At 38.4% G+C, this 23153-nt stretch overlaps 1 protein-coding gene across 1 annotated transcript; it reads right to left on the reverse strand.

The window, feature by feature from the left end:
- Window positions 1-962: 962 nt before the first annotated feature.
- On the reverse strand, window positions 963-23153 carry PSAT1 (phosphoserine aminotransferase 1). Its single transcript, XM_007437554.4, has 9 exons — window positions 22977-23153; window positions 19456-19516; window positions 18866-18935; window positions 17024-17229; window positions 11123-11295; window positions 10736-10905; window positions 6669-6797; window positions 4160-4297; window positions 963-3247 (listed from the first exon to the last, which is right to left on the reverse strand). The coding sequence occupies exons 1-9, from the start codon at window positions 23034-23036 to the stop codon at window positions 3136-3138; spliced, it is 1119 nt and encodes a 372-aa protein (XP_007437616.1). The 5' UTR covers window positions 23037-23153; the 3' UTR covers window positions 963-3135.

The following is a 23153-nucleotide window of genomic DNA, read 5'->3' on the forward strand; positions in this document are numbered from 1 at the left end:
ACTCTCTACACCAATGGTTTTCAGACATTCCTGTTATGCATTGCTACCATTAATGTTTGGCTTTACAAGCCATGAGGGGATTTATTCCTATCTCCTGATATGCTTTCCAAGATCAACTAAGAGAAGTCCAAACTAGAGACTCAGGCCAGCTTTAAGAACTGATATTTTTCATTTGGCCTAAACTTTTTATTGACATGATTTAACCCTGAGGGGAGAATAAGGAAGAGCAGTCACATGCGCCATATACATCATATAGGCTCCTAACATCAGCCAGCAATCCAGTCACACAGCCATATAGTAACGTTCTTCCCTAATTTATCCCTTTATATATGATAAATAGCATCACATGGTACCAGGAATTGGAGTAAAAAAGAACAATGACAATTCTGGGAAAAGAAAAAATAAATAGTTCATCCTACTTTCAACATCAGTGAGAATCTATTAATTATCAATCTACTGATTATCATGCAGAATTTAAAAATGGTAACTGTTTTATACAAGAAAGTGTCCTATCGCCCCTTTGTTGCAAATGCTCTTTTCCTGGGGCCACATGGCTAGCAATGATAGCCCAGAACAATGTCCCTAGATAAGGGCTAGGTTGAGTAAGATGATGTAAGGTTTTGTTGTTGTTGTTTTAAAAAAAGTTAGAAGTTGACTGGTCTTGATACTGTGGTTTTTGGTTGAGGAAACTAAATTCTGGATCCCAAACATGGCCCTCTGGTATTTGGATGCTTTGTAACTGGATCCACAGCCATTTTGTGAAATGTGCTCATTCTCCTTAAAAAAAGATTGGGATTCACATCCTAAACAAAGTTCAATTTTGTGAGATTGAAAATATTTTCCCTTGATCTTTGTGAAGTTTAAGAAGTTCTATAATCAATGCTAATGGTTCTAAAAGTTTCACAGAATATAGGTTTACCATGTTTTATATTTCAGGTAAAGCAAAATCAAACCACAAAAAGCTATTTTAAGTTTTTTATTATTTGTCAATTAATGGTGCAATACAAAAAAATAAAACATTGCTATTTTAGAATCAGCAGACACACCTATGTCCTTTAAATGGGTATGAGGACATCTATTTCAGGCATTATACCGAGAAATAAACAAGGAATATTATTAAGTATAGTAAAGATGTTTAAATAATGTTAATACTGTACAGAATGGTGCGCAATGCAGCTTCTGAAGGAATGTTGTGCAGTTTTAGTCTCAACAGCAGTCAATTCTCCTTTAAAATGTATTTATCACACTTGTAAAGCTGACTGACTTCATAGTGACTCTGGGCAGCGTACAATATTAAAAGCAAATTAACAACACTGAGAAAAGAAAATGGCAAACATCTGAAAAGAGTAAAACCAACACCTCCTCAAATATACAGCATTCCCACGAAGAGCCTACTACTCAGCCTAATCCAAGGCTGGGTGAAGAGCCAGGTTTGAAATGCCAGGTTTGAACAAGGCCAGGGAAGGGGCAATACAAATCTGGGGGGGAATGCTGTTCCAGATGGCAGGCACCGCGACATTAGATACTTTTTAATTGAAATACCTAAAGCATGTCAACTGTCAGGACAGACGGATACTATGGAAGACAGAAGATCCCTCAAAATGTAACTTTAAACCTAGATGTGATTGGAGAGATGTATCATCTGATTAAAACTGGGTTAAAATTAAGAAAAATATAGCTTACTCTGGAGATGGACACTTTCCCCACCTACATATAGTGTTCAATGCATCTCCCATGACTCACATATGGCCTTCTACCCAAAAATGGTTCTGTATTCATATTGAATGTGGTAAAATTCTGCATTAAGGTGGAAATTCTGTTCCCTGTTTGATAAGCTTCAATTTTAAGGAGATGGAAAATGATCAGGCAACCAATTAATGCTCCTACTTATAATGTGCTATTTTTATAAAAAGCAGCTGGGGAGAGATTGCTCAGTGTTATGAATTAACAATATGATGAATTTGTTTTGAGGAACTAATTGTTTTAGTTAACTTTAAGAGAAACATTATTGGGCTGAGAGAGAACCTGAAAACAAGCTATAAATATGGGAAACATATAAAGATCACAATATATGAGGAGGACATTCAATATTAAACAGTATGAGTTGTTTCACAGATGCGAACTCTCCTACATGGAGATCATGCAGGGCTGAAGGAAGGATCTCTGCACTGGGGAGGGAACTGGGGATCTGCACTGGGGATCTCCATGGTTTCTTCCAATCTTTTCATTGTTTGATTCTATCAGTTAAGTGTGCAGAACATACCTAGCCCCAGTTTACTTCAGCTGCCTCTTCTGATAAAGCAAAATTATACATCTGACCAAAAGTAATCAATAAGGGGAAACGTGTCGAGTCAATTCAGCCTTATAAAAACATGAAAGTGATGTAGACTTCAAAAAAGAAGAGGATAGGAAAGGAATTTTTACTTTTGGGCTGATAATCTGAGATTGCCAAAATGATTTAAATCAATATTTTCAGTCTATTTTAAAAGAAAAAAAATCCTGCACCCTGGTGTAGTTAACTATGTGCTAACAGTTGGAAAACAGCAATAGAGCCAGGTCTTTAAAACTCATTAGGTATATTGTTTCAAAATATTTGCCAGATTGAGGCCTGTGGTCTGCATGACTGGCAGTAATTTCCTTAGGCACTGTTAGTGATGTGTACTTGGAATGATCAGACATTGAAAAAGTCTCCAGCTCAAGCTTATGGCAGTCTTAAGATTTAAATTTTAAATTAAATAAATCAAGGAAGAAACAAACATCAGGAAAATGTAACAAAGTATACTTAAATATATTTTATACAAGATTGGATTGCATCTGGCATTGAAACTGTAAGTTTCAGAGAATTCTTAGTATCTTATGACTGATATAATCTGTTTAAAAATTAAAAGCTTACCAATCCTTTTATGGACCACTGAACGGTCACAGAAACGTAAGCACTCTTTTAGGGCCAAATGTGGAGTTTGGCTGTCTTCAAGTCAGCCAAAACTGCTATGTATATTTGACTGGCCAGAAAAAATATCAAAAACTTTGTTTCAAAAACATGACTTATGCTATTGAATATTTTACATTAACTTTCTCTAGCTTCTAATTCTTTGCTATTTTATTTCAAAAGTGGTTCACCACGATGCCAGCTTCTTAGGTTTGTTTTGGATGCATCTTCATGAAGCTTTTCATGAACATTGCTAGCTTCTCAACATCTTCCATGGTCACAGCATTATACAAAGATGCACGGATTCCACCCACAGATCTGAAATATGAAGGAAAATGGGGGGGGGATGGATGGTCACTCAGTTTCACAAACACATGCATTTCTTGGTGTTCCAGAACATTCATTTATACTAAAAGGAGGTTTATTCATCCACAATGACTTTTTAGTGTTCTGTGAGCATATAGGCAAAAAGAATCATCCAAGGAAAAGCTTCCAGCAATATGAAGTTGGCAAGATATAATAAAAGAATGGAGAATGTACATGTAATGAATAAGTCTGTAGATTACTTTGTATTTTAAGCCTTGATTAGCTGAGCACTGAAGCACTTGAAGAACTTGGTGCCTATTGGAGAACACCTCTGTATCCTAAATGCTGCAGTAAGGAACTGTGAAAAAAAATCTCCAGTTGTAGACAGTGATATGATCATGAGGTCTGAGCCTTGGATTTTCAGGATGCTCATTTACCTCAGCACCAAAAGATGCCCCCTTTTAGACTGTTACCAAGAAAGAGGGACAAAATCCTGCTCAGGAAACCCTGTTCCCCTTTTTAATATGTTTCACTGTCCTTAAAGAAAGGATCCTGGATCACGCAGGGCTTTGTATGCCTTCAATGTCTGTATTTCATCTTGAAATCACCACATTCATGATGCGATCCATGACTAGCCAGAACTGCTCTGGGAAAGAGAAGTCATTGCTTGAGTGACAAGTTTATATTAAAAAAAAAAATACATGGGCAAATGTTCACTGTAACCTTTGTAAGTGCTACTTTTCCTTTTCATTAATTCTGAAAACAGAAGGTACTTCTGTCATTCTTGGATGAGTGTAAGTGGGTGTATCCATGCACGCATGTGTAAACACACACATACATGACCCGAAAGCCACAAGAGTAATTTTATCCAGACGTATCCTAGAATGACCCAAGACAAAGTTTCTTCAAAGATCTCTCTCTTACCTGTGGCCTTTCAGAGATATCATGTTGTTTTCTACAGCTTTATCAAGGAATTCCTTTTCTAGAGCTTCATCACCCTTAATGCTGCCAATCCGGAAGGGAACATTCATTCTGCTTCTGCTCTTTTTTTCCACAGGGCATCTGTAAATGTTACAAACGTAAGGGCTATTACCACCTCACTTTCACTGACTTGTTACAAATGCAATACATATTAGTAAGCTAGATATGTTTCTAAACAGCATGGTGTTTATTCAGCCACAGTAGCTGCTTCCCTCTGCAAAGGGCTATTTGGGAGAAAATTATACAGCACGTGAAAACGCAACTGAAGAGGGAGTCTTTCCAGCAGCTTTCTCCAATCTGGTGTCCAGTAGATATGCTGAATGTCAACTTCCATTATTTTTAGCCAGCCTGGCCAGATTAGCACTTACCATGCTGAGGACATATGTGATCATTATGCACATCAGCTTGCACTGCACCGACACTTAACATGTTGCAAATCAGAGGCAAAGGCTAATTAACATGAACAGCCCTTAATTTTTATTTTAAAAAATAATTAAGCCTTTGACACTTTTCTTGAGCTAAAGCATAACTCTCATTAGTTAATATAAGAGCCCTGAGAGACCAAAAGAGAGACTAGACTGAGTCCCACTGATGTTCCCCAGTGACTAGTTTGAGGAAACATATCACCTCTAGTTCCAAGGATAGTATATATATAAATATCATGACAGTTGCCATAATTTCTTGGATTGATGCATGCCCTTAAAGAGATAATTGTTTTATAAACCCCAAACAGTAATTAGTAACTAAATTAGAGGACCATCATTTTTAAAAATGGCAACAATTGTTTGAAAAACTGTAACCTCTCTACTCCTTCCAAACATAAGCTTCCTCACGTATACAAAAAGGATGAGGCACTGTATAGGTGGAAGGAAAGAGACAGAAAAGTTTAAGCCATTATGCTTCCTTGAGATGTGGTCTTACTTTGTCTTCAGATCAATGCGCCTCAAATTTAGAAGGAATTTAAAAAATATTTGTACCTAAAGTGACCAATAAACCAAACGTATTCCTGCAGTTGGGGTGATCGGTGAAGTCCAGGACTCTGAAGTTTATCCATAGCCAATCTGTGTGAACCTCTTGTTAAACTGTTAGTTTAACCACATTTCAGAGTGAAGATGGTAAAAATGAGGTGGGAAAGCAGCTTGAGAGTAAACTGACTCCAAGATGGGAGAGCAACATTTTCAGGGTTTTTCAAGCTGTGTCTTGAGGAACCCTAGGATTCCATAAAAAACTTAAGAGCAAACAAACAAAAATTCACTTGAACACAGCCAATTTTCTTTAGTGAAAATTTAGTCTTTAGTTTTACCGCTTGATCGGAAACTCTGGGGAATAATCTTTTAACTGATTCCATGGCCTGAAAAAAACTGAAAACCCCTAGACTAAGACACCTTGGTGAATGCTGAGGCTCCCTAGAAATATAATGAGACACGGGCTTTCTTCCTCTTTAGAGATGGGACTCCAGCTGGCAATGAGTAGAATCAGAAATGTAGGCTACCTGTTACTGCTCCTGTCATTTCTCTACCCTTGGCAGCAGATGCTCTGGGACCTTTTGCATGTGCTCTAACACTGTCTGGGTTCACACACTGCACTAAGCCATCATATATTTTAATACATTGTTTACAAACCATAGTGCCCAGTTCAGGAAAGTTTATTAGGTCTGAGAGGAGATCCAGATTTGAAGGGGAAAGGTGATTCAAGGTACAAAGTATACATCACACTTGTCAGCATCTCCTTAAATATTTTCCTGGATTGTACAAGCTTTAAGGAGGTGCCAAGAAGTACAACATAAACACCCCATCTACTCCAAATCATGTTTTTCTTTTCAAATCTGGATCTCTGCAGAGACTTTATATTTATGGCCTCGCATGATCTTGGGGTCTAGCCAATTGTGGGTCTTTCCATCATGGTTAAAGAAACCCAGCTTAGCTATTCCACACATATTTTGCATATTACTTGGGGAAAAGAGGCAACTATGTGATGAAGCAAGTTGTTAATCTGAATTTTTGCAAGCCTAGTTGCCAACTTGCCATTTTAGTCTTTTAGCTGTATTCATCTCTCTTGCCAAACATAAGTCAATCTATAAAAGTCTGGCCAATCTTGATATTAGGACTCATTTATTTATTTTAAAAGGTGACCCTTTTCTGCCCTTACTACAGCAGATAAAAGTTTTCAATATGTTTTCCAAAGTATTTCTGCTTTGCACAGTAAAGTTTCATGTGAACTTTCCCTATGTTTGTTACAGATTCTCGTTCTTTTGTGTTTATCAAAAAGGACACACAAGGCCGCTGTTGTGATCATTAACTTCCTTGCTTGCCTCTAACATGTGGAAAAGTTTCAGTGGCAGTTTTAAAGGAGTTAATTCCCTCTTTCTTGACATGACAGATATACAGGCAACAAGTCATGCCTTACTATAAGCCACTTTTCTTTTTCTCTGTTTCACAATAATCATACTTACACATAGAATCCATTAGATTTGTCAATAATGTCATAAATCATTTGCGATTTAATTTGGCTGAATTTATCCATAGCCATAGCACCACCATTGTTTTTTATCCACTCCAAGACCAAGCCCATGATGTAGATACTGGAATCAAAAAGGGAGGCAGCAATTACTCACAATCAGTCATTCTACACATTCTGCTTCTATCATATAAAATACTAGGTTTAGGATATGTAACACAGAACTGACTCAAAACCATGGGGATTTGAAAGAGCGGGAAAGAGAAAGCCTATTACTGCATATCAAAGCCAACCCCACTCATGCCATATTTGTCTAGATCAGCATGTGCTTGAGCAGAACCAGCCATTTTAAACAACTTAAGCAAGCAAGACAAATGATAATCATTTAAAGCTTCTATAGGACTTCTCTGCCTTAAGACACATAAATAGCCATGATAACAGGTGCCAAGAAATTTCCATCAGAGCAACATTTTCATTGGACACTTGTTCTGTCATAGCTGTAGAAATTATAGTACAAACATACACGTGGAGCTTTAATCCCTTTTATGGCCCCCAAAGTGCATAAGATCACAATCTGTTGCTGTGGAATTTTGAGAAGATCTAAGGCTTGCAGACCCTTAAAGCATCCATTTCACCTTTGAAAACTCCTTAACATCCCCTTCAGATATAGCCTGACCAGTCTGTTTTTGGAGAAGGCCCTTTATATGCAGCAGAAAGCCTGGGGTGTGGTCTTTAAGTCAAGGGAAACTGCGTACCCCTGGCAAAATTGCAAGTAAAAGAAATACTCTGCATGTCTGAGAACATTAATCTCAGTTCAAACAGAGAAAAGGCACTGGAATTTGCTAAAAATTTCTGGTGTTATGCATATAACAGTAATACTCTCTCCACATATCCATTGGAGCTAACCTCCCATCTGTTTCTTTTATGCTTATAGCATGTTTTTGCAAAGCTAGTTGCTAGCAAAGATTTTTTTTTAGACTTTTTAAAATGGATAAAAATTGATCAATGATAAAAATTGATAAAAATTATCAAATGAAAAATCAAATAGAACTAAAAGATTACTAGAACTCTGTAGCTTTCATGTAGCTGTTAACTACAATTTTCAAAGAAAGTTATTGCATGAAAATGAAAGCACAACATGCACGCAGTTCACTTTTTGAGATTTTAGCTACAAAATTGCCAAATCATGGACCTTTCTTGTGGATCCTGTTTTGCATAATGATAAACTGCGTGCATGTTTGCATTTTTAACACCATCCTTCCTATAGGTTCTCTTTTGTTACAGTGTGCAAAGAGATACTCCAAAACCCAGCATTCTCCAGTCTTGGACCCTTCATAGGTTGGAACTGCCCTCAGACCTTGGCATAGCCTCTGAGAATTTTCAGGCAATATGACCTTTGAATTTGTCTTAAATGAGCACAGAACGCCTCTATCTTAAATGCTTTTAATTTATTTGCAGGTAAACTTTTGTACATTTCTGAACCACACTGCAATCTCTGGAGGCTGAAACCAAAGCATAATTACCACAATCCCTAGTATGACTAGTTTACACTAGAGTCTGAAACAATTTCAGGTACCTTTACTCACAAAACCTCTCAACAATCCTTCCAACCCACTTTGAAAGGTATTTATTATCCTCTTGCCAAGGATAACCACATTCAAGGCCTCTGAATATATTTAGCCCATGGCAGGCTTTCAACCAAAATATCCCAAACTTCTTAGGTACTATGAGAAGGACCATGCTCACTGAACTTGATGGGATTATTCCAGATCAACAGCCTTAGAACCAAGCTGTTGTTTGTTTGGTACTAAATGGTACTAAAGCCAATAGTGTCTCCAGTCTTACGGTGGCCAACATGGTCTTACAACTGCTCCAATCTTTAGAAGCTGCATGCTCAGAAGTTACCTTTCTTCATGCAGCTGGTGCACCCTAGTGCCTCCAAAACTGCCTTCCTTTTCCAGAGACTGTGGCTACTTTTTCAGGTGAAGAGAAAGTCCCAAAGAAGTTATTTTAAACAATGTTTAAACTAAACATTACATTTTTCTTTAAAAACAACAGATGATGATGATGATGATGATGATGATGATGATGATGATGATGATGATGATTAAACTTGTATGCTGCCCAACTCTCACCAACTCTGAATGGCTGAAACCATGTGAGAACTTATGAGAAGAGAAATATTGCTGTCCCATAAGATTTTGGCCATTTGGCTTTTTATTGGCAGAATATAATCTACAAACATTAATGATAGTACTCTCTTCATGGGCTCTTGTATTTTTCTGCCTCCCTGTGCGCTCTTGCCAAGTCAGATTTGCTCATCCAGTTGCCCAGTACGGATATTTCCTTTCTTCCACACTCAGCTGAATTTCAACTAAGCCTTCCCTATTCCCTCAGCAGATGGGGGAGGGGGAAGGGGGGAGAAGAATAACTGAATGACCCACTTTAAAGCTAAACAGCAAGCTTCAGTGCTGTCCCTAAAGCAGGTTTAGTTATAGATTTAAATATCAGGCAAATCCTTGTAGCTAGGAAATGAGATTTCTTCTGGGGAAAAGGGTTATTAATATCTACCCAGAAGATTAATGTCAGGAAGGCAGGTCTGCTATTAACAGGAAGTTAAAATGATCCACACTGCAGGAATTTAATTCAGTGCATCACTCTGCCAACTCTTAGACATTCAGTTCAGGATCCTGGCAACCCATGCTGTCACCAAAAAGGAAGAAAAGTGGGACTAGGCAGAACTGAAAATTTAGCCAATCTTTGGCAACACAAACGGCACTGTGAGTTTGCTTTTAAAAATAAACTCACAGTGCACATACCCTGCCAATTTGCAGGTTAATAATTAAAGCACTGTAACGTGATATGTTCTGCAAATATGCTTGTACTATTATATACCTATGCCCAAAATCTTTACCAAATAAATTGAGCTTAGAGGTCTGCAACTGATCAGCCCTGGAGGAAGGAGAGGGTACCCCTGTCCTATTATGTAATGACTGTACAAATAATTGATTGCTCTATAGTTACCATTTCTTGCAACACTCAAATTTTCTTAAATGCGCTTCCAAAGGTTTAAGAGTTTCCCTCAAGAGGAAGGTTAGCAGAATAAGTTTTGTGTCCTGATACTAAATGGATTAGATAGGACAAGAAGGAATACATCCAACACTCACTAGTAGTCAAAAAAGAAACACTAAACCAGGCTTTACCTAAAATTTGGGACCACCAGGATATTACTTCTCTTCCCTCCATTTCTTATAAGTCTAGGCCAGGAGTAGCAATCTGGAATCATAAAGCCTAAAACCATTGAATTTATGGACTAGGGTTAAGGGAAATTGTAGTCAAAATCTTTTGAGGGTACCAAGTTACTTGAACATTGGTTTAGTTAAAGCAAAGCTCTACTTATAATGCCATTGTATCCAGAGTCTCCCCTTCCAACCTTCAGACAGTTAATGAAATAGCAGCAGAGATGGGCCAGTGTGACATATTTGCTTGCTAGATTCATATCTCGCCTTTTCATTCTGGAGCTCAAGTTGGGGTATACAGTACTGCCTCCTGCTTTACTTCACCACAGCAACCCTGTGAGGTAGAGAGTGACTGGCTCAAAGTCACCCACTGAGCTTCTATTTCAACCAGGTGTCTGCAGGAGCTGCATAGAAGAGTATGGTGTGGAAGGAGACACCCAGTCAAAGAAATGCCTGGGTTGGTTCCAAATACAGCTTGGGTCTCTTTTTACATAGTGGTGGGCAATAGTCAAAAGGGAACAACCACAAATAAGTCTCATTTAGGATTCTGTTTGCAATCACGGCATTCCTACTCAGATATCAATTGCCCTCATGTGATCAGAACTATATGAGAAAGAGGGGACACAACTAGTTCCAGATCCTCTCAGCACCTCTGAAACTTGAAGAACCTGCTCTATTTTAGAAGCACTCCAAAATCAGAAGTTTAATTCACATATGTTCTCCAACTTGTCTTGACCCTCCTTCCCACTACTGATCAAAAACTAAATGAACTGTAACATCTAATCAGCAGGATGAATTCAATATGATCCTTTAGCAATATTACCTGTAGCATGGAGGTGTGTTATATAATGAAGAGTTTTCTACTTGCACTTTGTAGTCCAACACAATGGGGCACTCTTTCAGAGCAAAGCCAAGTAAGTCCTCACGCACTATTACCACTGTGACTCCGGCACAACCAACATTTTTTTGGGCACCAGCAAAAATAACACCAAACTTAACATTGGGGAGAAAAAATAAAAAGATATATTGAATCCATGGGTGCATTCATACAATATTTATACAGTTCTAACTACTTCATTAATGCATAGAACATGTCCAAGTTTGTAAATTCAACATGATCAGCCTTCAGTAAGAGGAACACAGGCACTGGCCTTAGTGACCTAAGGTTTGAGGTTATTTCATATTGCGAAATGCCTTTGGGGAAAGTTACCTTCGAAACATCCACTGGTCTGGAGAGAAAGTTTGATGACATATCACAAACTAAGACTGCTTTTCCAACATCAGGTACAAAGTCAAATTCCACACCATGAACGGTCTCGTTTGCGCAATAATAGATATAAGAAGCATCAGGGTTAAGGTTCCAGGTGCTTGGATCAGGGATTTCTGAAGCAGATAAGACGACAGAAAACAATGGTCATTTTTTTTTTTAATTCAGCAGGCTGGTTGCAATGATATGCCAGGAACAACTGGCAAGGTCAAGTGCACTGCCAACAAAATTGATCTCCTTCTGCAGCAAGGAAACTCACTAGTAAAAACCTAAGCCACTACAACCTTGGGTAACTTCTTGGAAAAAGCAGAGTCTGATAAACTGGGAGAGAAAAATCCACTTGGTGTGTAAATGAAGTAACTGACTAGCGAACAAAATAACTCTAACATTCAGTTCAGAAGTATTTAGGCATTTAAAGGAACATACTTTTTTAAATACAAAAAAAAAGAATGCCTGGTATTGCATTCTAGTTTTGAATGTGCATTCAAGTTTTGAAAATTATTCAGAAGACACATTTCAGACTTCACATGGGTAGAGCACCTCTGCTATTCATTAAAGTAGCCTATCTTTTTAACAGTTTCTGCATGATCCTGAAAAAAGATTGCAGCTACTGTAAGAGTTGCAGTAACTTGAATGAGTCAACTTCTTAAAGCAGTCACAACTTTTTAAAGCTCACACAAAGCCTAAAAAAAATGGGCTGCTTTAAAAAAAAAGATGGGCTGCCTTAAAAACAGAGAAGTGCTCTGCTTGCAGAAGGTCTGAAATCTTCTTCTAAATTATTTTTGAAGCATGCACACTCCTGTAAATTAATCCTCAATTTAATACTTCTCCAACCTTGGATTGGTGACTCATATTCCTAAATATCAGCAGTGTATTTATAAATGACATAAAATATGAGAGTTACTACTTTATACTCTCTCTTACACACACATACAGACACACACACACATATACACACATACAAATAGTTCACCTATTTACTTTGAAATCCATGAATTCCACATGAGTAGGAACCTGCCATCTCAATCAGGGAATGAGCACAGGTTACTGCTTTCCTGAAGCAGGAGACAGTCATACATTCAATACCTGAACTTCGCAGTACCTAGAGAACCAGCTTTTGAAACCCTGCTGTGAATCCAAAGTAAAGGAGCCCATCTTTTAAAATAGAAATATGATAATATGTGTCCACTAGCTCTGTGATAGGTAACCAGAGACCTTCCAGATATTTTGAAATTAATTCCCATCAGCCTCAGTCGATATGGCTATGAGATGTAGGAATTGTAGCCCAAAATAGTTGGCAAACACTAAGTTGCCTATCCTTGTACTTACCAGTCTTTATATAATTTTAACATTTATTTTAAATTATTTATTTTAAAGATAATTTCTTACACAACATATCACGCTGGCCGTATTTCAGAACTTCAAAGACCCTTCATGGTACTTTAAAAAAAACTCTAACTGTGAAGCCAGTATTAATTATGGCTGAAGTGTATTCAGGTTAAAGAAATTTGCAGCATGTATGTCCAAGCAACTGCCCAATCTTCTAATGTTCAGCCCTGAGGTTCAAGAGCAGACACAAGCAGCATAAGAGTATCAGTGTGATATAATGGTTATCATATTGGTTTAGAGCAAAAGATTACAAGATTCGAGTCCATATGGAACCTTGGAAACTCAATAAATGATTCTGAGCTACAGTAACTCCAAAATGGATAGTGATGTCATAATGTACATGCAGCAATTAGATGCTAGCATCCTGTTCTCTGATACAGGTATGTACATCTTGGAATCTGGGTCAGGACACACACTGTGTAATCTGTTCTTCTCTTGTCCCCACTACAGATGCCCAGGGGCTTCTGCAAAATTTGAAAAAAAAATTGAGGACGGAATATCTTGAGTCCCTGAAGGAAAAGCAGGATAAAATTCTAACTAAGCAAAGCCAAGGGAGATGCAGAAAAGCAGCCAAAAATATTTGGATTTTTAAAATCTGTACTCTCCTGCAGGATTATTCCCCTCCTCTTATACATTAGTCTTTGAATTTCAACCAGTTACCATGCTTGCCTGAAAGAGAGATCAGTATTTTCTCAAAATAGATCTGATTTCATTGAGTTCACAAAGTAACCAAAATCAAAAACAAGCAAATCACAAGATCTGCAAATAATGAATGCAAGTGGCTGAAAAGGAGGGGGGAAACTGCTGCTGTCACTTCAAGAAGAACTGGGATACTTTTCTTTGATATGTGAGTAGACAGTCAAGGAAGAAGATACTGAATGGGCAGGAGGTCTAAGCCACAAAAAGGAAATCAAGAGGGAGAAACCAGTACAGTAGTTACTTCAAGGAGGCAGAAGTGCAGGCCTCCCCCTCCATGTGTAGCAGGATAGTATCTGCAATGGAGATCCTTCCTTCCTTTCTTCCTTCTTACCTTCCTTCCCTCCCTCCCATCCAGATTCTCCACACAGGGTCTCCACTGCAGATGCTCCCTACTAACTACAAAAAGAAGAGGCCTTACTTAGTCTTCTTTAGTAAGAAGACTAAAAGACCTACACACACTAATACTACCCCTCCCTTGCCACCACAGGAAGGTAGGATCTATTAGGTCAGTTCACTAGAGACACCAGGTCCCTAGAGTACCATTGGAGGAAACTGAAGTGTGAACCTAACCAAGCATATGTAAGAGCCCATATTAGGGATTATATAGCAACAAAACATAGTTATTTCTCCATTTTTATCATATCTGCTGATAGCCAACCAGCAGCTTTTCATGGGGTGACATGTTCATTTTGGGGGAGGGATGGGCCACAGAACCATTTATTGGGCTGCTGTGAAGAATATTCTAGGCATCTAGAAGATTCACTCAGATTCACAAAGTTGGACTCCAACTGAGCTGGTCTAGACAACATGACAGAGGCAAGGTCTCACTCGATTAGAGGAAATAATCTGATCCTGTAACTCCTGATGAAGTAGACAGCATCTTTGGGACTGTTAACCTGGCCACTTGTTAGTGAGATTCTTGTCCCTCCCAAGTGCTAAAGTCATCCCAGGAGGTGACATATGGTTAGGTTCATGCAGTGGTGTCACCCTCTCTGAAAGAGGGGTGATTCTACTGGTGTGCCACCTCAAGAGGCCATCGCTAAACCCAATCACCCTGGACAATTTTTGTCCAGTCTCCAATCTCCCCTTTCTATGAAAGGTTACTAAAAAGGTTGCAGTTGCAGAGGACCCTGGAAGAAAAGATTATCTGGGACCTTTATAAGCAGATTTCATGACTGGGCACAATACTGAGCCAACACTGATCATGCTTGTCATGGATTTGTAGCAGTGCCAGAGTAGGGGTGATGCAGCTATCCTGGTCCTCCTTGAACTCTCAGAGGCTTTTAATGCCATCAGTCATAGTATCCTTTCAGAACAGTTGCAGGGAACAGAATGGGGAGATATAGTTTTCCTTTCTTCGCAGCTGATTTCAGTTGGTGTTAGGTGGGGAAAGAGATTGAGCCTGAAGTCCCTCAACTGTAGGGTGCCATAGGGCTCGATGCTTTCTTCCCCGTTTAATATCTACATGAGGCCATTGGGGGAGGTCATCTGTTGATTTGGGTCAGGTATCATCAGTATATTTTGACTCCTGGCCAAGCAAACAATGCTCTTGTCCCAGTGTCTGGAAGCTGCTGGGATCTGGTTGGAGAACAGGCTCAATCTCAATCTCAGCAAGTCTGAGTGGCTGTGGATGCTTAGAGTCCCTGGTTCTAGGGATTCTCCACTTTTGGTCTGAATGGGTTAGGGCTGCACTCCATGATTTGGGACTAGTGCACAATCTGGGGGTCTTCCTGGACTCTCAGCTCGTGCTCAAGGAACAGGGAGCAGCTGAGGCCAGGAAGGCCTTTGCAGAAGCCCAATTTGTGTGCCAGTTGCACCTATCCCTGGACCAAGAAGCCTCCTTACAGTCACTTGGTCACCTTGTGGGCAGACTATTGCAATGCACTCTATATTGGGCTGCACTTGAGGACCACTCAGAAGTTGCAGTTCAGAATAAGTGGCATGAGCAGTAATTGGCAAGCCTTCCTATGCTCAGAAAACACCACTGCTTTGTGATCTGCACTAGTTACTAGTAAGCTTCTGAGTACAATTCAAGATGGTGATGATTATCTATAAAGTCTAGCTATTCCAGGGACTATTTCTGTCTCCTGTAGTGTCTGCCCATCTCGTGCAATCAGACAGAATCAGCTTGTTTTGAGTTCCATCGATCAAGCAATGCTATCTAGCAGAGCTCAGGAAAGCAGCATTCTCTGTTGTAGCACCTGCCCTCTGGAACAACATCCCCCTGGAGATTCATACGGCTCCCACCCTCCCCACCTCTGAGGGGAACCCTAAAAACTTGGCTCTTTTCCCAGGCTTCAGTTTAAGGTGTCTGACAGACCCCGTTAGATTGGGGGTCATGTGGGAGATTGTTTTTTGAATCTGTTCCCTTAGGGCAACTGTGTTCCTTTCTTATATAATGTTGTTTTTCTTGCTTTTTAAACTTATGAAGCCTCGCAATTTGATAAATAAAGGTATAGTATAGTAAGAAAAAAACAGTATTATTTTCTACAGTTATTTTTATCCTATTTTCAGAGGGATATAAATCTTACCAAGGTGGCTTACAAATAATATAATCTCATATTAAAAAAAAAAAAAAAACAATTTCTAGGATCTCTCCCATTGGACCTTTACTGGCAATGGTTGGAGGAAGGACAAAAATAGGACCAATTTCAGAATTGTCTTTGCTGATAGGACAGACATTACCTTCCGTGCCTCTGCTTTAGTTATACATCAGAAATAAAGGCAGGGGCAGAAAGTAGAAAGAATGTGAAATAGAAGCACAGGAAAAGGCACAGAGAGGCAAAAGGAACTGGATTATTTGGTACTTCAAGATCTACCAAACCCAGATCTGGGTTTGTATCGTGTCATACTTTTTTTACATGTTTGAAGCCACATTTGTTTGCTTAATAAAAGATTAAAAAATAACTTTAGTATTAGATTTAGCACCATTACAAGTAAGCAATTCCACAAGTCATGAATTTGTTAAATGGACTGAATAAAGGCAGTTTTCTATATGCACTAACTTGTCTTATGGGTTTGCTTTCACACAGACCAATCCTATTATCTTTGATGCAAAAGGCATCAAATGTGATAAAGAGGGAGAAATAATATAGGATCAAAAACCAGCTAGGCTTAGCTTCTCCTAGCTCTCCTGCTGCTTTGAGCTCAGAAGCTAAGCAGAGCTGGACCTGCTAAGTGCTTGTCTGGGATACCTCCAGGGAACAGCAGAGCTGTAGGCTAGATTGGGAAGTTGGAGAAACATCCCAGAGGCTGGCAATGGGAAATGAGTTCCATATCGCCATCAAGGAAACTACATGGATATGTCCATGAAATCACCAGGAATCAAGTAACAACATCTAATAAGGTAGCAGTACAAGTAGTAATGGTAAAGGTGGGAAGAAAGCCAATGTAAGCCTTCTATGCCGATCACCCATATTTATGTTTATATGTATGTATTACAAGCATTTGTATGCCACCTATTCAAAGAACTCCTGGCAGTTTACAATATACACCCATTAAAAACATCATAAAAATCATACAATATCCATAAAACAGTGCATCTTTCTTTCTGTACTAAGGTAAAAATCCTCAGACTAAATAGCTAAAGTCCTATTGCAAAAATTGTTTCACGCAGACTGACCTAATATGTACGTGCATTATGTGTATGTGTGGAGAGAGACAGAGAGACTATAATGCGAAGACTATCATCAGCAAACAATAGAAGGAAAATAACCTAGTATACATATTACTGTAAGTCTCCCCAAGTTAACTTACTTGTGTAACTTGAAAGTTTGGGATGCACCAGGTTCACCTTTGCGTATTTCTCTGCCTCCTTTGCTGCCTTGGCTGACCAAGCTCCTGTAACCACATAATCAGCACACCTGGCTTCTTTAAGCCCAATGAGGTTAAGGGGAATGCCACTAAATTGGCCAGATCCACCACCTTGGAGAAATATCACTTTGTAATTGCCTGGTATGTTGCTGCACAAAACAGAAGAAAGGATTTCAAAAAATGGTAATTCAGCACTCATTGTGCCTGGTAAAAACAGAAGACAGGATACGAGGAGAGAAAACTTTATAGCAACGTATTATTTTAATGTTTACTTAAGAAGTAATCACCTCAAATGATGCCTCCATGCATAATCCTCTTCTGCCAGACTAATAAACATTTGTAAAGTAAGACACATATATTTGCTTATATTTTAAAACTTAAATGGGTCTTGATAATCGAGTAGGTGTGAATTTTATACTGCTCTATCACCTTTTTTGTTGTTGTTGGCAGAATGCATAACGTTAACTCTTCTGCTTCTCAAAATGCCAGACTGAATTGAAAAAAATATAGTTCAATATTTGATTTATAAGATTTAATTAACTCTCTAAAGGACAGAGATCTCCAAGAAATCACAACTAGTTGTATGAATCACTCCAGTCCAGATACATCTCACCCTATCCAGTTTGGAATATGCAAGTTGACCCTCTTGAAATCATGCCAGCCTCCAAGGAGATGCCACATGCAGATATGCTTGGTAGAAGCCTAATCTCCAAAATAGTCAGCAACTGGCAAAAGCAGCACTTGTTGGAGTGAAAGAATTTTAGAGGCATGTTCCTAAAACTTTAAGGCCATTTTCTAGCCTCTCTTGGAACTAATATATAAGCATTCCATCTCTGGAATACATTCTGAGGGCCAGTGTTGTTGCTGTGTTGAGAGTGAATCAAAACCCTCTGTATATAGCAGACTGCAGCCCTACTAAAAATGTACATGTTCTGCCCTTATTAGCACCCAGGAGCCCCATATGTTAGAAGAAGACAAAATGGAAAGTCAAAATACTCTCAATCATGTCATAAAACAGTCCAGAAAACAAACAGCATGAAACTCTTGACTTTTTTTCAAAGCAAATTTGCCCATACATACTAAACTTTATCATATAATTGTATCAACTTTTGTAGAGCAATGTTGTGCTTCAGCCCCACATAAGTATTTCATAATTTACTTCACTGAAAAAGATTCAAGTCATGCTGGATGGCAGAAGAATGTCACATGGCAAAGAGGATCTGCCTTTCCATGAAAATACCCATTACAACAATTCTCAGTTAGGACAATTGGCAGCTACTTCCTGCATGCATCCCTAGCAGAAAAAGGATTTTAAAATCCACTCACCAGTTTTCTAGTTTAAATTCTCCTCTTCCCAAGAGTTACTGTGTTTGTTAAAAAGACTGTGTTGGATTAGATTAAATTAAATTTAAGTCCTATTTAGATCAGTGTGAAAAATTAAACACAACTAATGTCAACCTGTTTTTAACAATGGCTAAATGCAAATAACTTAGTACATAACATTAATGATTAGATCTAAACTAACACAGACATTAGAATTAACATGTGGCTGTTGCAAACCATCATAGAATAGAAATGACAAAAGAACCTTCCTGCAAAATTCTGGGAACGATCCATGCCAAAAAACAAAACACAAAGTGTTCCATCTTATTTCTGAAGCATAAAGCATACACAGTTCATTAAAGAATCATGAATATACTATACATACAAAGGGAAAAATATATTCAAGCTACAGTATTTTCAGAATACAAGCTTTTAACAGTATGAATAAGCATGGTAACTCACAGGAGTTCACGTAAGCAGTTTTCAGCTGTTTTGATGATTTTTGAAAAATCAGATGTCCTGTGGCTCATTTCTAGAGAAAAGAAATCAAGGACATCATGTTATAAAAACAAACATAGTTTTTTAAATGACTGCATGTTAACTTTTCTTCAGGCATCTTTAAAAATCAGCTTATTTTAAAAACACCTAACACACTGTAAACAGAGCAGAGGGTACTAAACTCCACAAGGGTGTCATGGATAAATGGAGCTTCAGCCCAACTGAAGGATTATCACATGCACCAGTGAGCACGCTTTATTTACGTATCATGTTTCATATACTAAATAGAGGCAAAAGAATTCTCTACATATGCAAGATGCGTTGGGATTATGCTTAAATAATTCCCAGCCACCATGGCCAATAGGTCTGCTGGCTGGACTTCCATAAGCTGCAGTCTCAACATTTCTGGAACTCCACTCTATGCCCACCTCTTTCATCCTTGGGGGTTTTAATATACAATTTTAAAAGGTACAAGTACTAAAAGGAAATGTATTATTTTTAACAGTTGTTCCCTGAATTTTCATTAACATCCCAAATAAAGATGAGTTCCTTACCAAGGACGCTAATGCCAAGGCCTTTATAATCCACCAATTCTTTCTGGGCTTCCAATAATACCTGCAAAAAATATTTGACATAATTACGCTCATGTAATTGGCAAATTATATATTCTATAGGGAGAGAGTCACTTAGATTCATTATTGTTTGCATGTTAACATGTATATTTTAACATTTATCCAAGAATAAGCAGTATAATTCTACCAAGCTCCTAGCCAAGTATTGTCTGATCTGACTGGCAATGGCTCTGGATGGTTTCTATCAGCTGAGATGGCAGAGATTGACCTGGGACCTTCCACGTTGTGAAGTATGTGCTTGTAATACTGAGTAATCTTCTAGGCTTATCATATCTGACCTGCAAACACCCAGAGGACCACTAGATGGCAATATGGGGATACCAAAAACTCCAGATCTTTGCTGCCAACTAGTGATCCTCTGAGGTTTTATAGTCTACCATGGTAAGCCTACTATGACTGTACAACAATAGAGATTCTAAGGGGGGAAATTATTTGAAAGATGCATTGGCCTGCACATTGCATCTTCAGGCATCTTCTTAACTCAAACACATAAGTCTTTTCCTAGAATCACTTACACAATCCATCTCTTCAAATTTGGATCACTCTGTCTTCTTTTCACATTCCAATGTCTATTAGAATCTTCGTTGTTTTGGATTATTTCATTTTTTTAGTATTTTAAATGAGAGTCACTTTGGGAAAGCTTTGTCTGAAAGACTCACCAATGCAAAAATGCCATTTAGACTTTAGAAGTAACACAGGGATTTGTTACCCAATCAAATCATAAGCCATCTGTAACTATTTTAATACAGAATCTGTTCTGAAAGCTGGAATTTCCAACATGGCGCCCAGAGATGCCAGCATGCTGTATATATCTTCTGGAGGACTTGCCAGGTTTCCACCCCCACCTGACATTTTATGTTTTTTGTTAAAAATTAATTAAAAATAAAAGAAGTTGACATGCTGCAAAGCAGAGCATCAGCCTTCACCATCTTTATTTCCAAGATTACACCTGGAAATAAACATTCTTTTGGGTCATAAATTTTCTTAAGAAGTACAAAACAATAAGCAGCTGCAACCCACCAATTATTTCTGAAGTATCCCTACTGCCAGAAAAAGGACTTTAAAAAAGGCAAGCAGATGAATTTGACCCCCAATCTCCCAGTACTTAGGAAATCGGTAAAAATACGTCTCTTCCCCCACACCTTTAACAGTTAATTTTTATATCTGGATTTTATTTGTATTAATGCTGTTTTGTTTATATTTTGTATTTCATTTACTATCGTAAGCCACCTTGACTAGAGCAACAAGCAAAGCAGGAGCTAGAAGTGGCCCGGAGCTTTTTATAAACCAGTGTTTTATAACTGGTTAGGACTTCTGTAGCAACCATTCTGTGACTGGAGAAGCCCCCATTGCAGTTGCCATTCTGCAGGAGTGTCTGAAACATGTGAACAAAAATTCCACGTGTACCTACTAGCCCAAACAGATCCTTGTTCTAAAGTTCAGCAGGCGAACAATAGCAAAAAAATCACAATTTTTCTAGACCACCTTTATCTTGGATGAGTTATTCACAAAACAACTTTCATCCTTCATTCCTTTCTTCTAGAACATAAAACAAGAATCATTATCTGTTTTTGTATCATTAAACCTAATAAAGGGTTTTCCAGAACTTCAAAGCTTGCACACTCTTTTGGGTTAAATTGCTGACCCTCAGCTATGGATTTGGGCTCCCTGAAGATATTATCCATAGTGTTGGCCTATTAAATTAACCAGTTAGGCTGCCATTTTCAGAAAAGCAAAAGGCAGATGGTTTTTCAGGTATCTGACCTAGTGCTTGCTTGCTATCCATCCATCCATCCATCCATCCATCCATCCATCCATCCATAATTGAGAAATAAAGATGCTTTTATACAGCCACTGATACCACTGCCTTCATCTGAAAATCTTATTAAACATCAAATCTGAGAAAAAGCTGTGCTAATCCTGCTCAGTTTCTCAAGTAAGACTCTGGTACAGAAATCTTTACAAGCTAGTTCACATAAAAAATTGTGTGTTTTTTTTAAAGGGGGACAATAAAATGTTAACTAACCTAAGTAGATATTAAAAATAGCAATGCCACATTTTCTAGACCTTAATCAGAACACACAGTTATTTTTTAAAACTGTCTAGACATGCAATTCTGCTGGAAAGCTGAAAAACCTGATATAAAGAGCCACACCCCTCCAAATGTAATTGGATCAAGGCAGCTGCTGATGCAACTTTCTGGATTAAAATGAGTTATGTACTTAGCAACTATTCAGTTAGTGTGAAGCTGCCTGAAGTTGTACCCTATCTACAAATATTTCTGGCCTACATGTTCACAAAGGATTTATTCAGTAAGAGAAGACAATGGACTTTTCAAATACTAGTCTCTTGAATGCACAAACAAAATGATTAAGAATTATCACCCCCAACCATTCAAGATACTCTAGTTTTCCCAAGTGGAAAAGCAGGAGAACCTACTTTTTTTTTGCAAGTATCAGAATTTGTGCTCTGGGGCACAACAATTTTAACATGCACTATTCTTAAAGCAATGAGGTAACCCTATCTAGCAATAAGTTTTTGCTGCTATGCCAGAAATGCAACTTGTTACCCCTACCACCACTGAAGTAACATGAAATAAAAATGCCTAACAAGTTGGAGGTCTGACAGCACAGGTTTGGAATCTGAGATTTTAAAGTATCAATTAGTGTTTGCCCCCCCCCCCTTCCCCACATATACAATGTGCTTTGGACCCCTTGAAACTAAACTAATATTAGGAACTAAAGAGATAAAGAAATATAAAGACGACAAAATACCTTGCAATCCTGCAGTGCTAGCACTTGTTTTGCATATATTCTATCATATCTTTGAACAAAAAAAATATTTTTCAACTTGTTAGCGTTTTACTCCCGCAAACGTTCTCTTCTTTACAAAAATGGGTTTTCTGGATTGCATCCGTTTTGGAAAAGTAAAACACCCAAATGCCAAGTTTATATTCCTTTAAGCAAATTTAGTTTATCCAGCAAAATCAGCATGCTAAAAGACTAACTATAACTGAGATCCCTAACACAAAGTTTCCAAGGCAGCCATGTCAACATGGACATCGTTTCCTGACTCTTTGCATTAAAAATACCTGTTGAAAAAGAAAATAAATTGGCCTGCTGCAAAGTATAGAAGTGTCTCTCTCATCATCTATTTCCAAGAATAGTCTTGGAATCAAACATCTCCAAACATCGTTCCAAAAGTTTTCTTAGAAATTAAACAAAAACGGGCACTTAAGAGAGCAACGTTCGGTATCCATGTTTCAAAATAAGCCCTATTTAAACCAACTTTAAACCAAACCCTAACTCGGTAGCAAAGCTTACTTTCCAAGCAAAGCGTTATCACAGCCTCAGCACAACTTTCCCTCAATTAAGAGCGCACAGCATCCCTTCTTTCCGTTTAGGACATCCTACAAGATGCCTTCGAGAGTTCGGAGTACATACCGACCGCGGCAGTTTAGCAGGTCCTGCACCGAAATTGGCTACATGTTTCTTAGCATCCATAGTTGCAAGCAGCGGAGTTTCTCTGCCTCCCTGTTCCACTGAAGGACTGCCTGATTCGACGCACAACTCACTTCTTCGATCTCCAGAACCCAGAGATTCCCTAAACGGCAGGAATCT

This window comes from Python bivittatus, unplaced genomic scaffold (assembly GCF_059951505.1).
Source record: "Python bivittatus isolate LINGU-HERP-01145 unplaced genomic scaffold, Pbiv_v1 ctg000850_np1212, whole genome shotgun sequence".
In the NCBI taxonomy this organism is placed as follows: Eukaryota; Metazoa; Chordata; class Lepidosauria; order Squamata; family Pythonidae; genus Python; species Python bivittatus.